The sequence below is a fragment of the Dermacentor albipictus genome, chromosome 6 (assembly GCF_038994185.2).
Source record: "Dermacentor albipictus isolate Rhodes 1998 colony chromosome 6, USDA_Dalb.pri_finalv2, whole genome shotgun sequence".
Taxonomy (NCBI): domain Eukaryota; kingdom Metazoa; phylum Arthropoda; class Arachnida; order Ixodida; family Ixodidae; genus Dermacentor; species Dermacentor albipictus.
In genome coordinates, this window is record NC_091826.1 from 117,718,938 (window position 1) to 117,733,420 (window position 14,483).

The 14,483-nt window shown below is 50.0% G+C and overlaps 1 protein-coding gene across 2 annotated transcripts in view; it reads left to right on the forward strand.

The window, feature by feature from the left end:
- LOC135916261 (endothelin-converting enzyme-like 1) overlaps positions 1-14,483 on the forward strand; it is a 92,304-nt gene that overhangs the window by 59,598 nt on the left and 18,223 nt on the right. For both annotated transcript variants that reach the window (XM_065449584.2, XM_065449585.2), the window contains exons 7-8: positions 1,175-1,487; positions 11,670-11,996. In XM_065449584.2, coding sequence (XP_065305656.1) covers positions 1,175-1,487; positions 11,670-11,996 — 640 coding nt within the window. The remainder of the gene's footprint in view (positions 1-1,174; positions 1,488-11,669; positions 11,997-14,483) is intronic.

Here is a 14,483-nt window from a genome sequence, read left to right on the forward strand (position 1 = left end):
GGCAGCGCCCTACATGGAGAGGAGGGGGTCTTCTGTGTTTCCGCAAGATGGCTCTGCGTGTGCGGAAAGCGCAGAAGAAATGCAGCGGAAACGCACTTCGCTACTCGTGTAATTGCGACTTCTGTAAGTTACATGTTCATAATTACCGATATACACTGCAGTATAACTTTCAACGGCTCGTTTCGAAGGCAACACCGCATTCACTAGAGGCGCGTTTGTACCGCTTGGAAGCAGCAAACTCGTGGCTGAGTGGTAGCGTCTCCGTCTCACACTCCGGAGACCCTGGTTCGATTCCCACCCAGCCCATCTTGGAAGTTGCTTTTTATTTATGAAGTGCCTGCCGTGATTTATCGCTCACGGTCAACGCCGCGGACGCCGACACCCGACGCCGACGACACCGGCTTTTCTGCGACACGAGCTCCTTAACGCTATCGCGTTAATATAAGGAGGATAGCGACATGGATAAATAGGGCTCCTTAGAAAGTGCACGGGGAAGCTTATAGTAGCGGCAAGCCAACTGAAATTTGAGGGTGGGTCAAATTGAAATATGCGGTGGGCCAACTTAAATTTGAGAGGCCTGGCAACTTGTAATTTGGACATGGGTCAACTGAAATGTAGCTGTGCATACTAAAACATTGGAGTTTTACGTGCACTTTAATCGAAGTACAGGGGTGTTTTCGCATTTCGCCCCAATCGAAATACGGCCGCCGTGGCCGGGCTCCCATAGCCCAGCCCAACACCATAGCCCCTAAGCAACTACGGCGGCTCGTTTCAAGTTCATCGCCTCGTCTACTATTCAGAAGATACGATAAACATTAGGTTGTTATTACTGACGAGACGCGAAAAAAAAAAGAAAGATGCGGGAAAACCAGATAATGTGGAGCGAAGCCGTGAAGCGCTTATTGTATTTAGATGCTTTGAACAAAGGGCTCTATCTTAAAGAGCACGCGACGGTGCCTTCTTAAAAGCGTCGCGCAACCACCCATGCGTTGCACGGAATCGGCTGTCTAGGGGAGTCTAGGTTATAGTCTAGGTGACTGTCAACGCAACGTTTGAAAGTGGATGCGAATAAATCATCACCATCTCACGTTTACGTCCACCATTACACCGTAATCCGCAATACCGCAGTTCGCGCACAAACTAACATTTTCTCATTCGGTCACCATTGGCGCAGGTACCCCGCACTAGACGCCACCATGACCTCCATCCTGGACTCTGCGATGGACCAGTACTCGTGGATGGATGACGAGACGCGGCAGCGCGCCGAGAGGAGGCTCTACCAGCTCCGCATCGTGCTAGGGCCTCCGTCCGCGTTCTCGAAGCACGAGGCCGTGCAGAGGCGCTATAAGCACGCGAAGCCACTGCCCGAGTCCATGTCATTCGCCGCCTGGATACTGGAGAATCGCGCCGCGGAGATGATGGCGCGCGCGCGCGAACTCGCGGAAAACAGCGGGACCCCTTCTATGGATACGTTCGAGCCAGACGCGGTAAGATTTAAAAGCGTGGATTTTCCTTCCGCACCTCGCCGGGTCTCCGAAACGGCTGTCGTTCTTGCTAGCAGTCGGCAAATCCATTTAACAAAAGGCTTGGTGCAATTTGTGTGCGTGCGCGTATGTGCGTGCGTGCGCGCTCGTGTGTGTGTGTGTGTGTGTGTGTGTGTGTGTGTGTGTGTGTGTGTGTGTGTGTGTGTGTGTGTGTGTGTGTGTGTGTGTGTGTGTGTGTGTGTGTGTGTGTGTGTGTGTGTGTGTGTGTGTGTGTCTTCCTACTCCGCCACGCCCATAGTTTTAATATGGCAGCGGGCCGAGCGATAACAGCCAAGCTGCTAATAGGAAATAAAGGCTAAACAAACAAGCTGTACGTTCGGATTACGTCTTATAATCCTATCATACATCTGGTCTTTTTGTTTCCTTTTAACAGCTAAACAGATAAAATTGGCTGGAAGACGGTATATATACTAACTACACGATCACGCCAGTGTAACAGTGCTAGTTTCCACCTCGAAATAGGGTTCTCGAACTGTCATCTTCTTCAAAAGCGTAAACCGTGATTGAAAACTACTCTCACCACGTCCGCATTATGCGACCCATCTTAAAGTGGGAGTGAAGGCTGTGCTACCATTCTGACTGATCAATTACCCATTTTATGAACGCAATATTAATTACTGGGTCGGAAGATATACATCATCTTAAGGAAAAAGGAACATTCATATCCCCTCAAATTTCGTGCCAGAGGCTTAGCCCCGGTACATATGCTTCATGTAGGGCATTTCTATGCATTATTGTTTGTATGTGGGTTTTCTTTGCGTAAAAGACGTTATCAAAAGTACGTATCTAGACCTTCGTTGTCAAATGTCAATAAACAAAGTAATTACACTGCACAATTTCGTGATACCAAGGGTAAGTGTAATTCGGACCTTGTATATCTGAGTGCACTGCTGGCATTGTGTTAAGTAGATTGGCACTTATCTAAATCATTTTGGCATCACTTTCTGCCTTGAACCAGATGTTTTTGTTAGGAGAAGGCCAGGCCATCGTTATTACTGAAAACATTGCTGTCGCGGAAAGTCGCAGTTTCGCAGCTTCAAAATGCCTATATCTTTCCCAGTGGGGCAATGACTCGCTTATTGCCGTAAGTAACCACAATAGGCGTCTGAATCTCGCGGACACTTGCCCTAGCAGCAGGGCGCGTATGCTTTCTTTTTTTTTCTGCTGTGTACAACGCCCGCGCAGGATCTATCACTTAACCTTGCCCTGCTAGCGAAAAGGTTTGAAGAACACTGCTTGCCCAAACAAATTTTTCAACGCTTCGCGCCAGCTTGGATGATACCCTGTGTTCTTATGCCTCCACTCCTTACATTCGTAAGCGCAACAAGCTTTATTGTGATAGTAACTATATGGACATTGCTGGTGCATTTCCGTCGTTGTCGTTGCCGTTATGTTCCATGTAAAGTTCAAGTGCCCCAACATCGTGGCCGCTCATCTTATGCTGGGGGCGTTAATGAGAGCATGCGAGGGTGAGCCCAGCATGCTGGCTCGATTTCGCGCGCGCAAAAGAAGGCGAGAAGGTAACGCGCTATCCTCTACCGCGCGCAGGCACCGTGGGGGCGTAATACTTCGGTGGGGAAAGCGATTAGCAATGGGTACAAAGTCTAGATGCTACGAGGACTGACAGTTTGTGTGCGCTGCGTTCTCGCTGCTTGGTTATCGTTTAAGTGAGAAGCAGCACAAAATTCCTTTCGCTCGCTGCTGCTGCCGCTCTTCCTCAAGCCAGCATCTTGACTGCGAGTGTCTGCGATCATTAAGCGAGATGTGTTCATGTTTGCCTGTGTGTTCGTGACACCACGCTTCTTAATTTAGCTAGTAAGCGAATGCATAGAATTTAGCGGAGACGACAGGCTTGTACTTCAGGCACATCGCCAACGCCTCCCTCGAGGATAGAACTCGCGCGCTCGGTGCCTGACGCTAGATCAACAGACCTCCCTCCGTATCGATCTTGCTTGTTAATGAAACCGCGTTACATATTTGGCGGAGGTTGCTAGGTTTTTCCCAACCCAGGAACTCAGCAGTCAGAAGTCGCCGCGCATAATGCCTGACGACGCAAGCCAAACACCCCCGCCGGCTTCGCCCATCATTCTATGTTCCAGCTCGCTGTGTCAGCGGGATCTAGCGATTTTCAGTGGGTTCGACGAAAACGACGTCGACAATTGGCTCTCATCCTACGTGAAGCGTGAGTGCCCACAACAAATGGGACGATACTCATAAGTTGAACAACACGGTCTTCTACCTCACGGGCGTCGCGAACATGTGGTTCCGTAACCAGGAATGTGACCTTCGCACCTGGTCGGACTTCAAGACGAGCTTCACACATGTTTTCGGTCGCCCCGTGGTGAGAAAACTTCGTGCCGAAGAGCGCTTGCACGGCCGTTCCCGACGGCCGGGTGAGAGCTTCATCAGCTACATAGAAGGCGTTGTCGACCTGTGTAAGCGCGTCAAGGCAGCAATGAAAGAATCCAGTAAGATCCGTCACGTCTTGAAGGGCGAAGACGACGCCTTTGAATTTATCAAAAAACCCTCAAACAGTGGTCTAAGTCGTTGACCATCGTCATAGTTACGAGGAACTCTGTAGGCAACGTCTCCTGACTTGGCTTTCTTCCACACACGATGCCTCTGTTTCGAGCATAACCGGAATTCCCGACCACGGCGCCCAGCTTTTTGAGTATAAGGAGTTCATTCATGCCGAAGTCGCTCGGCAGCTGTGTGCGTACTGCCATTCCAAGCTCCACGTCATCCTTGACTGCAAGCCTGCGACAAATAATACAGGAGCAAGTATCTGAGGCGCTTCCGTTCCCGCGTGCACCGCCACCGGTGTCTGCATCTATAACCTACGCCGAAGTTCTACCGCGGCCCCTGGCGCCGACGTTCTTGCTACCACTGCCCGCTGTACCACCACGTCGACTCTCTCCCGCATTTCCCACCAGGTTAGCAGCCAGCAATGGACCATGGCGCACTAGCGACAATCGCCCTATATGCTTCTATTGTGGCATCCCTGGTCAGTTGGCACGCTCCTGTAGACGTCGCTAGATGTCGCTCACGGCTTCCGGAGCTTACCAACCTGCACCATCCTACACCCCTCCAGTTCCGTTCTTCTCGTCGCCTCTTGAATGACACCCGACTTACCCACGCGCCGCCAATTCTTCTGGCCATGATCGGTGCTCGCCATATCCACGAAGCCGTTCGCTTTGTCCGATGTGTCGTCGTCCCAGTCCAACCGAGTAGCAGGAAAACTACAGTCACCGTAGTTCCTGAGGCAAGAACTCCGTCCGTGTCGAACTGCACATGGCCTCGCCATTACGCGATGAACGTTGTCAAAGTATGTGTACACGCAATTCTCGCACTTGCACAAGTCTAAACAGAAGCCGCCGTTTCTATAATGACCAAAATATGTTGTTGCTCGCTCAAAAAAGTAATGACCCCCTTGTCTGTGCTAGCGCTCCGCACAAGAGCACAGCACATTACCCCTGTTGCTGCATGAACTGCCCGATAACCATTCGAGGACTTTGTGCACACTCGAATTTGTTGTTGTCTGCATGTTCATACGAAATCATCTTAGGGTGGGACTTCGCTTCCGAACACAAGGCAATTATTGACTGTTCTCTCCCCGAAGTCGAATTTGCACCTCTTCTTAACGCCCAATTAGATTATCCTGGTGATTCTATTGAAAAAGTGCTCGTTTCTGATGACACTACGATACCTCCGTACTCATCTGGGACTGCGACTACCTACTGCAACTGTGTCACTGATGTCATTGTTCTTTCTACGCCATCGCATATTTTTGATCATCGACTATGTTCTCTACCCTTCGCTGTTACCACTGTCAACGGAAGCTTCACTCATATGCTCGTCTCCAACGGTTGTGCCTCGCCTCTCACTTTGCTTCGTGTATAGCGCCTTCGACGTCTTGAGCCTATCGACTCGGTGACCATCTTCGAAGCACCTCTCGATGCCACCTGCTCCGAGATCAGCATACTAGCTTGTTGCCCTGCTTGCTCCCTGTCTGCGCAAATCATCTCCGACAGTCATGCGGATATCCTCCTGAGCCCTAGTCAACGTTCCAAGCTCCTCAACCTTATTCGCAAGCACGCTTCTACATTCGACTGCCAAGCAGCAACATTGGGCTGCATATCGACAGTCTATCACAAGATCGATACGGGCACCAACGCTCCGCTGCGTCAGCGACCTCCTCGCGTATCACCCACGGAGCGCCGTGTTGTTGAAGACCAAGACAGCGATATGCTTCAGCGCGGAGTTCTTCAACCTTTTAACAATGCCTGCGCGTCCCCTGTAGTTCTTGCAAAGAAAAAAAGTGGATCCATTTGGTTTTGCATAGACTATTGCCGTCTTAACAAGATAGCGTGTAGAGACGTGTATCCTTTGCCGCGTATTGACGACGCTTCGAGTTTTTTCAAGGCATGCAGTACTCTTCCTCACTCGGCTTACGTTCCGGCTGTTGGCAAGTGCCCACGGCTCCGGCCGATCGCCCAACTGCTTTTGTAACGCCAGACGGCCGATATGAATTTAACGTTATGCCGTTTTACCTTCGCAATGCTCCGGCTACTATTGCGCGGATGCTGCACAATCTTCTACATGGGATAAAATAGAAGACGCGTTTTTGTTACCTTGATGACGTGGTCGTCTTTTCTCCTGACTTCGCCACTCATCTGTGCCCTCTCGAGCAGGTCTTGCAATGCTCAAGTAACGCAGGCCTCCAACTCAATATGAAGAAATGTTGCCTTGGAGCCAGCAATCACCGGTACTAGGACACGTGATTTCTAAAGATGGAATTTTACCCGACGCTTTGAAACTTCGCGCCTCGACCAATTTCCCGAAACCGACGTCCCTCAGGGAACTCCGAAGCTTCATCGGGCTCTATTCATACTTTCGTCGTTTCATCAGGAATTTTGCTAATATCATTGCTCCATTGGACCAACTCTTGCGAGGTGACACTGGCCTTTCAACCTAATCCCCAGCTTGGGACGCCGCGTTTCCAACATTGCATCGTCTATTCACATCGCCGCCTGTACTGCGCCATTTCCATCCCTTGGCTGTCACAGAAGTCCACGCGGACGCCAGTGGTGTCGGACTTGGGGCTGTGCTCGCTCCACGTAAAAATGGTTATGGCTAATGTGTAGTAGGCTACGCGAGCAGGACACTAGCCTAGTCGGAATCTAATTACTCCGTCCCAAAAAAGAATTGATTAGTATTATTGGGGCTATTGTAACATCTCCACCATACTTGTACAGCCGTCTCGTCAATGTCGTTACCTGCTATCACGCTCTATTTTGGCTGTCCACATTGAAAGACCCATCAGGCCGCCTTGCCCACTGGGCCCTCCGGTTACAGGACTTCGACATGCGCGTTGTCTATCCGCCTAGCCGTATACACACGGACGCCGACGCTTTCTTTCGCTTGGCCACACCGAGCGACACGACTTGCTTTTCCGTCATAAACTTAGTGTTTTCGTCACTAGTGCTGGTCGATGTGGCTACGGAGCAGTGCAAAGATCCGTGGATTGCAGCTCTTCTCGACTGCTTTTCTGACTCGCCAGCGACTCTCCCTTCGCGTGCTGTTCGCCGTCAAGCTTCTCACTTTGCGGTACGGGATGGGCTGCTCTATCGCCGCATATACGCTTCAAACGGTCGCAAGTGGTTTCTCGTCTCCCCTCGCCATATCCGCGCAAACGTATGCTCCGGTTTCCATGCAGACCCACAATGCGCCCACGCAGGCCTCTTCAAAACTTACACCAGGCTCCTCTTGCTCTTTTATTCGCGTGGGATTTACTTTTCTTCAGGAATACATTCGCTCATGCTCAGCATGCCAACGCCGCAAGTTTCGTGCTAACCATGTTTGTGGTCCCTTGCGGCAAATTTGGAGCCCATCTCGACCATTCGACCGCTCGGCATCGACCACTGCGGCCCTCTACATTGCACATCTGCTGGAAATCGCTGGATTATTGTTGCCGTCCAAGACCTGACGCGTTATGCCGAAACAGCTGCCCTACCAACCACCGCAGCCCGCAACGCTGCGTCCTTCATCATGCAACACTTCTTATTTGGCCATGGTGCGCCCCGGGAGTGACAAAGCACGCGTCTTCCTTTCGGAGGTAGTTAACGCGCTCGTTACTGCACACCGCACTGTCCATCGCACCGTTGCTTCTTATCATCTACAGACTAACGGCGTGACTGAGCGATTCAGTCGCACTTTGGACGACGTGTTCCCTATCTACATTGCGTCCGACCACACCCAGCACGACCTCGTTTTAGCATATGTGACCTAAGCCTACAGCACTGCCTCACAGGTCACGACGGGATGTTCCCATTCGTCCTCGTACATGGCCGTGAACCTTCATGTACACTCGACCCGATTCTCCCTTACCGACCTAACCCATCTGATTGCACACCGCCTTCGGAACCTTCCAGACACGCCGAGGAATGCCGCCAGCTCGCCCGCTATTTACGACTGAAGACCAGTGGCAGCAAAAGTTTCGTCGCGATGATGACCGGCCCCGCTGCGCAGGCCAATCGGACTCTTTAGTCTGGCTCTGGATACCTTCGATCACTCCCGGTTTTCGCTCTAAACTCCTCACCAAGCACCACCAAGTATCGTGTCGGTGCAACAGCCATCCCCTGTCAATTACCTCGTCGAGTCACTCACGCCATCGGCTGAGTTAAGGCGGCGCGCACGGGAGACGGTCCATATGCAGCGACTCAAACTGTACTACGACCCGGTCATCTACGCCGCCAGGAGACGCTAGGTGGCGTCGACCAGTCAAGACGCCTTCGCATCGAGCTCCGACAATCTCATGCGTTTCATCGTTTTTTCGTGCTAGCGGCCTATCGACGACATTATCCTCGGACACGGCTTCGCTCAAGGAACGGCTGGATGTCCTGCCCTCCACAAGTGAGCCCATCTTTTGGATTTTACGAGGGTTTTTTTATCCGACCACGTCGCTACGCCTAACGCCGGAGCTGAGACGCAATCCTGGAGCCTACCCCCACTCCCGTCGACGCCAGCCTCGCGCCACCGCGCACGGTTGTGTGCCACGAGGTGTCGGGTGCCGTAGACGCCAACGTGCAATCGGAGGCGCCTCGCTCACTTATAATGGACCTTACTCCTGCCGCCGCAACCGAGCCAGCCAATGTAATAGACACTCAGCAAACCGAGAACCCTGCCGAAGACGGCTGGACAACAGTTCAATACAAGAAGAAGAATCTTACCGCCCCCCTGCGCCCTGCTGCGCTCCACACAGTCGTAATTCGACCTCAGAGTGATGTGCGCCTTCCTCAGCAAAAATTGCACCACATCTCACAGGCCGTGCGGCAACAAACCCCCCTCAGCCCACACGAAGCCCTGGATCCCTCACTGCATATTATGCCATGAAGCAATATAATCGTTATCAAGACCCCAAGTTCGCGATCAATAGCAGCGGAGAAAATCGCTGCCATGTCTCAACTCGCACTTGCACTAACCGCGCACACTGTCACAGCATACATAACCGCGCCGGCCAACTCCTGCAGAGGGGTTATCCATGGAGTTGACGCCGGCACATCTTCGGAGCACCTGATGCAGAACTTGGATACTTTTGGACCCACCATACTAGCCTCCCGGATGATGGGCCGTTCAGAGACTGCTATTATTACATTTCAAGGAAGCATTGTCCCCAGGAAAGTCCTCTTATCATCGAGCTATGTTCCGATGTTTGCCATACCACCCCAAAGCAGAGTTCTGTTCCTTATGCCTGATGTATGATCATCGTGCTGACAACTGCCCCACCAAATCAACTATTTTCAGATGTCCTGACTGCATGAGACAACTCAAGAAGGCAGGAGAGGAACACCAATGCTTTCTCTCCTGCCCCTGCACTGTGGTGGCGATCATAGAACCAAGGACCCCAGCTGCCAAATTAAAAGGCAAAAAGACCATAACAAGACAGAACGAGCCTACTTACAACGCATCAAACTGCGCAACGAGCAACAGCCTACACTTGGTTCCAGCGCTCCCAACACCGCAACCTCAACTGTTTACCATCGCGAATACCCTGCATTATTATCGCACGGACAGCAACAGCAAACAACGCAGACGCAACAGCCCCAGAAGAAGCAACAAGACATGCTACCTAACACACCGCTGTCACAGCCGTCGACTTCGGCAAGCGCTACACCGAACGTGCAACGATCGGCCTCGAGCAAAATCAATGACTCATGCGATAATATATGCCATACAAGAAGCCTCTCTACTCACTAAGCACCACTCCAGTAACATCCACCTTTATACCGACTCCAGCAAAGCCATTCGCAACATACAACAACGACTGTTAGAAACACACCTACATGACATCTTAACAGAATCCTGTAACCGCAAACCGAACATTACAATCACCCTGCGTTGGGTGCCTGGTAATGCTGGGATCGAGGGAAATGAGTTGGTTCATCAACGTGCCCGCGAAATTAATCTCCGGGCGCCCTCGATTCCCTGGCCAAATCCAACGACAGTGGAAGACGCTGCCACGTACAAAGCGCAAATAGCTGAACACTACAAGAACATCAAGGAAAACGGTACTATTTTGCCCCACCCTCACTACTCACTCAACACGGAACAAGCACATGTCCTTCGTAAAGTTCAAACGAACACTCTTCTCACGCCACTAATGCTCTACAACTTCGGTTGGCGTAGCACAGCTCACTGCCCCAACTGTCCGGAGATAAGGGCAGGTGCAGAACACATTCTGTACTCATGTAACACTGCCATTACCTCTCCTCATTTTCCTTACCCTTACCCTCCTTCCTGGAGTGCTTGGCTTCACTCGGACTCGGAGGATGAACAACGAGCCTTAGCGGGGCAGGCGCTCTACTTTACTGGGCCTTAGTGTTGGCCTTAAATAAAGTTTTTTTCCTTCCTTCCTTCCTTTGCCGCCACGATGGCGCTCTTTTCTCCGGAGAGCAGTTGTAGGGAAGATGGCAGGCGTGTACTTCAGGCGCATCGTCAACGCCTCACTCGAGTACAGAGCCCACACGCTCGGTGCCTAACGCTCGATAAACAAACCTGCATGCGTGTATTTCATGTTTGTTAAATGAACCACTGTACAGCAACTTTATACGGCCTATAAAACTACTATGCATACTTCGAATACCTGCCTAATCGTTTCCTTTCGCAATCAATGGTTTGCCTTTCGGGGGAACTGTGTCTTTTGTATGTAAAAGCAATGACATATTCCAATCGCAATCTCAGCACTATTTTGCAATTAACAACGTTAAAACTAATCCTTGAAACAGCTTTCCTTCCGACTGGTGTGAGTTACACTTTCACCTATGGTACTCCCATTTGAAACTTTTTTCTCTTTTTCATTCCTTTTCGCCCGCCACTAGGAAAACTGAAAGTACGAGACCAAATCTTTTTGAAGACTAGAATTGAGCCAGTCAAGCTTGTTTATCAAAGCCTTGATCGGTTACCTCACCTACCGGCTATGATCTACAGATAATTTGCTTATAATATGCGGGTAATATGTTGACTGGAAAGTAACGCAAATTTGAACAAATATTAACAGGTTCATTTACTCTGCCATAGGCGCACTGTCACTTATCACAGCCAACAAAGAGATTGACCTTCACTGCAAGTAAAAGAGCCTAAAATACCATAGGCAAACCACATGGGTGAGCGTATTGTGTTTCTGGCTGTTTTTCACACTTCACAGTAGTCTTTTCGCAAGTGATACTTCTCACTCAGCTTTCCCGGAGGTCGTTATACACTTTATTTAAACAGCACCATAAAAACCTCTACGTTATAATGCGCCTGATCTTTGGCATCTTTTTCGTCCATGGCCAAAATACTCTTTGTGTCGGGCCAGGAAGTGGGTTTTTTAGGGGTACTAAACTAGATATACCATCGTATTCGCTGTTTTCGGTTAATTCTTCATTCCTTTGTTCATGCCTTTTGTTATCAAATTATCACCTTCACTTTCTCCTTTTCTTTTTGTTCCCCTTCTCACACTACCCCAACGCTGAGTAGCAGGCTAGAACACAGTTGCTCTGGACGACCCCTCAGCTTTTCTCCCATGCTAAATCTTTAATTATGGCTCCATACGTAGTAATGAACTTGCGAAATTTGTCGGCGCAGTTCGTGGACACGGTCCCCAGCGCTGTGCTGGACACCATGCGCCGGCAGCTGCTCGTGTCTCCAGCCATGCTCTTCCCCCCGTTCGTGGTGCCCGACGACCTGCCCTACTCGGCCATTGTGGACTACGCAGCACTGGGTTCCATCACTGCCTCGCTAGTTGCACGCCACTTGGACCCTGTGACGGGCGTTTACGACCTCCTGGGCATTCGCAAGGAGACGTGGTACACGCCCCAGAGCAATGAGACCTACTTCAATCTGCTGCGCTGCATTCAACTCCGTCAGGCCTCCTACGAAGGAGTTGACGTCACCAGTGAAGAAGCATCTGAGGTGAGCAGTATATGTTTAGGCGCTTTTTAAGCGAAGTTTTTTATTCTTGCCTCTTCGACTCATTTTGCGGTTGCTGGTTTCTGCTGTCTTGGGCGATCAACCGGTACGGATATAGTGCTAACCGGGTACCGGATATACTGCAAGCCGCGTCGGCCTCGGGGGCACGTGATGTACACGAAAGCGCACGGGAGCTCCAACACGAACACGCCATCGTCGCCATGCTATCGTCGTAATTTCATCGCCTTCGCTCTACTGTGATAATTTCTTCGGTGTCATACAATCGCCATCGTTCCGTCATCTTCACCGAGTCGTCGCATTGCGATGTAGTTTCGTCCCTTTCTCGCTCCCGTCATCACGCTCTTGTAATTCGGTCGTCGTCGGTGGTGTGCACATGTGGTGCGTGTTGCTTTTGTTTTCTACGTCCTGTGTGTTTATAGCGCTCTATGTTATTCTAAGAACGCATTACGAACTAATACATTTATCAATCCATCTGCAATGTATTTCTTTTGCACAGGGCTCTTTTCCACGTTCCAATAGGGCACGTGTGGGTGGGTTCCTTCTGCAGCGATAGCTCTACTACTCGAGGCACAAACCCAGGAAAGGCCTCATTCCGTCAGGCTGATCTTCGAACTCATTCAAGACGATACTGGTACTTAGCTTGCCTAATGCGTTGTGGAGGGAAAACGAACAGTTGCTGTCGGCGACGAAGCCTGGAGAATAAACTGTAACGAACTGCTGAGGTCAGCCTTTCGCGCCACCACCACCAGAGGCGCTGGCTGCACCCAAGTACAAAGGGGACGCTCATAACATCAATCCATCCACCCATCCATACAACCAACCACATTTCCAACCAAAGGTCAGTGGGACGCCTCGCAACGGGTGCTCACGGGAAGACTACAAATTAAGCTGTGCAGGGTGATATGGGCAGGACAAGTTTTGAAGTGAGGCGCACAGTAAAAGTGATTATAAAGAACGACTGAGGAATATGGAAGAAAGTAAATGGGATGGTATAGTGTTGAGGTATTTCTACAGAAGAAACACTGATTCACAGTGGAGGAAAGGAAAATAACTAGGAATCTTACCAGCAATTATGCGGCCTGTAATGTGAGCAACACAGCAACAAATAACGTCAAGTGGAAATTCAGAAATACTGAAATAATCTCATGGGTGACGACAATTTGAAAAATAAACCTGCCATGAGTAACTACTTCAGAAGAAAAAATGAAATCAGGAAAGAAACAATTTATAATAACTCAAAGGGAAGCTCATTACTTTTCGAAGCGAGATCGGGATGTGCTTTGAACACGCACCTATATTGGGAGATATAAGAAGGAACAAGAAGCATGTGCTTGCTGCGGTAAAGCTAGGGAAACGATGGAGCATGTTTCATAAGAATGTGAAAATATCTGCCCAGCGGTCGATTTAGGCACCAATGGACTCCTTGAAGCCCTTGGGTTCAGCGAGAGCAGGGGAAAAATAAACATGTCCGCAATAGAGATTAGTAAGAGGCGATCGGAAGATGGGCGGAAGTAGGGAAACGACAAAAAACGGAGACGTACAAAAGCAAAGTTCACGATAGGGGTTCAGAAAATTTAGTGATAAGAATTCGTCGTTCTTGTTTTTCTTTTTCTTTCTTTTTTTTACCTAGGCAGGACATTAGGCACTATAGTAGAAAGAGCTTGGGGGCGCAACCCACCACCCCGTTCCAAAAGGAACGCTCATAACATCCATCCATCCATCCATCCATATACTGTACGCTGTCGGCGCGAACCAGGACGGTGCCGAGCAGCGTATATGTGTTGTCTTGAGGTGCATTTGTTTATGAGGTAGTTGCTGACGGCGCCGAGTAGCGTCTTTGTCCTTTCCCAAAGCAAGCGAAACCATGCTACCGCTTGACAAACTTGGTTTAACCGCGTTCAATCACAGCAAATTTTTCTGCACCCTGTGTGTTTATAGCGCTCTAAGTTTTTCTAAGATTGTATTCCTAACTAGTTTACCTATCCATTTTTTGTCGTCACGACGTCATCATGCCGCCATCCTGTGGTTCTCATTTCATTGTCACTTCGTCTCCTTCACACACCTGTCATCATGTCGTTGTCATTCCATGGTTGTCACGCCTACGTCATCACACCGTGGTCGCCACTCCATCGCAATCATGCAATCGTCCTCATTCTATCTTCACGACGCCGTGGTCGTCATACAGTCCTTGTCGTGACTTCTTTTGGGACTCAGGGTAGTGTATAGGCCATCAGTCATCCAGCCACAGCAATTAGTACGCTCTGGAGTAGGAACGAGAGAAAGGGGGTTCATTTTACTTTTTTTTACACTAGCTCCAGACCTGGAAGCCCACTCCACGTAAGAGCACTACATGTCTGAACATGTCAGCAGACGACAGGACACACACTCTGCACCAAAGGTGTCCGCCTTTAAAGCAGTCGTCTTCCCTAGATGACTAGACTAGCCAATTTGATCACTGTGCTTTGGCCA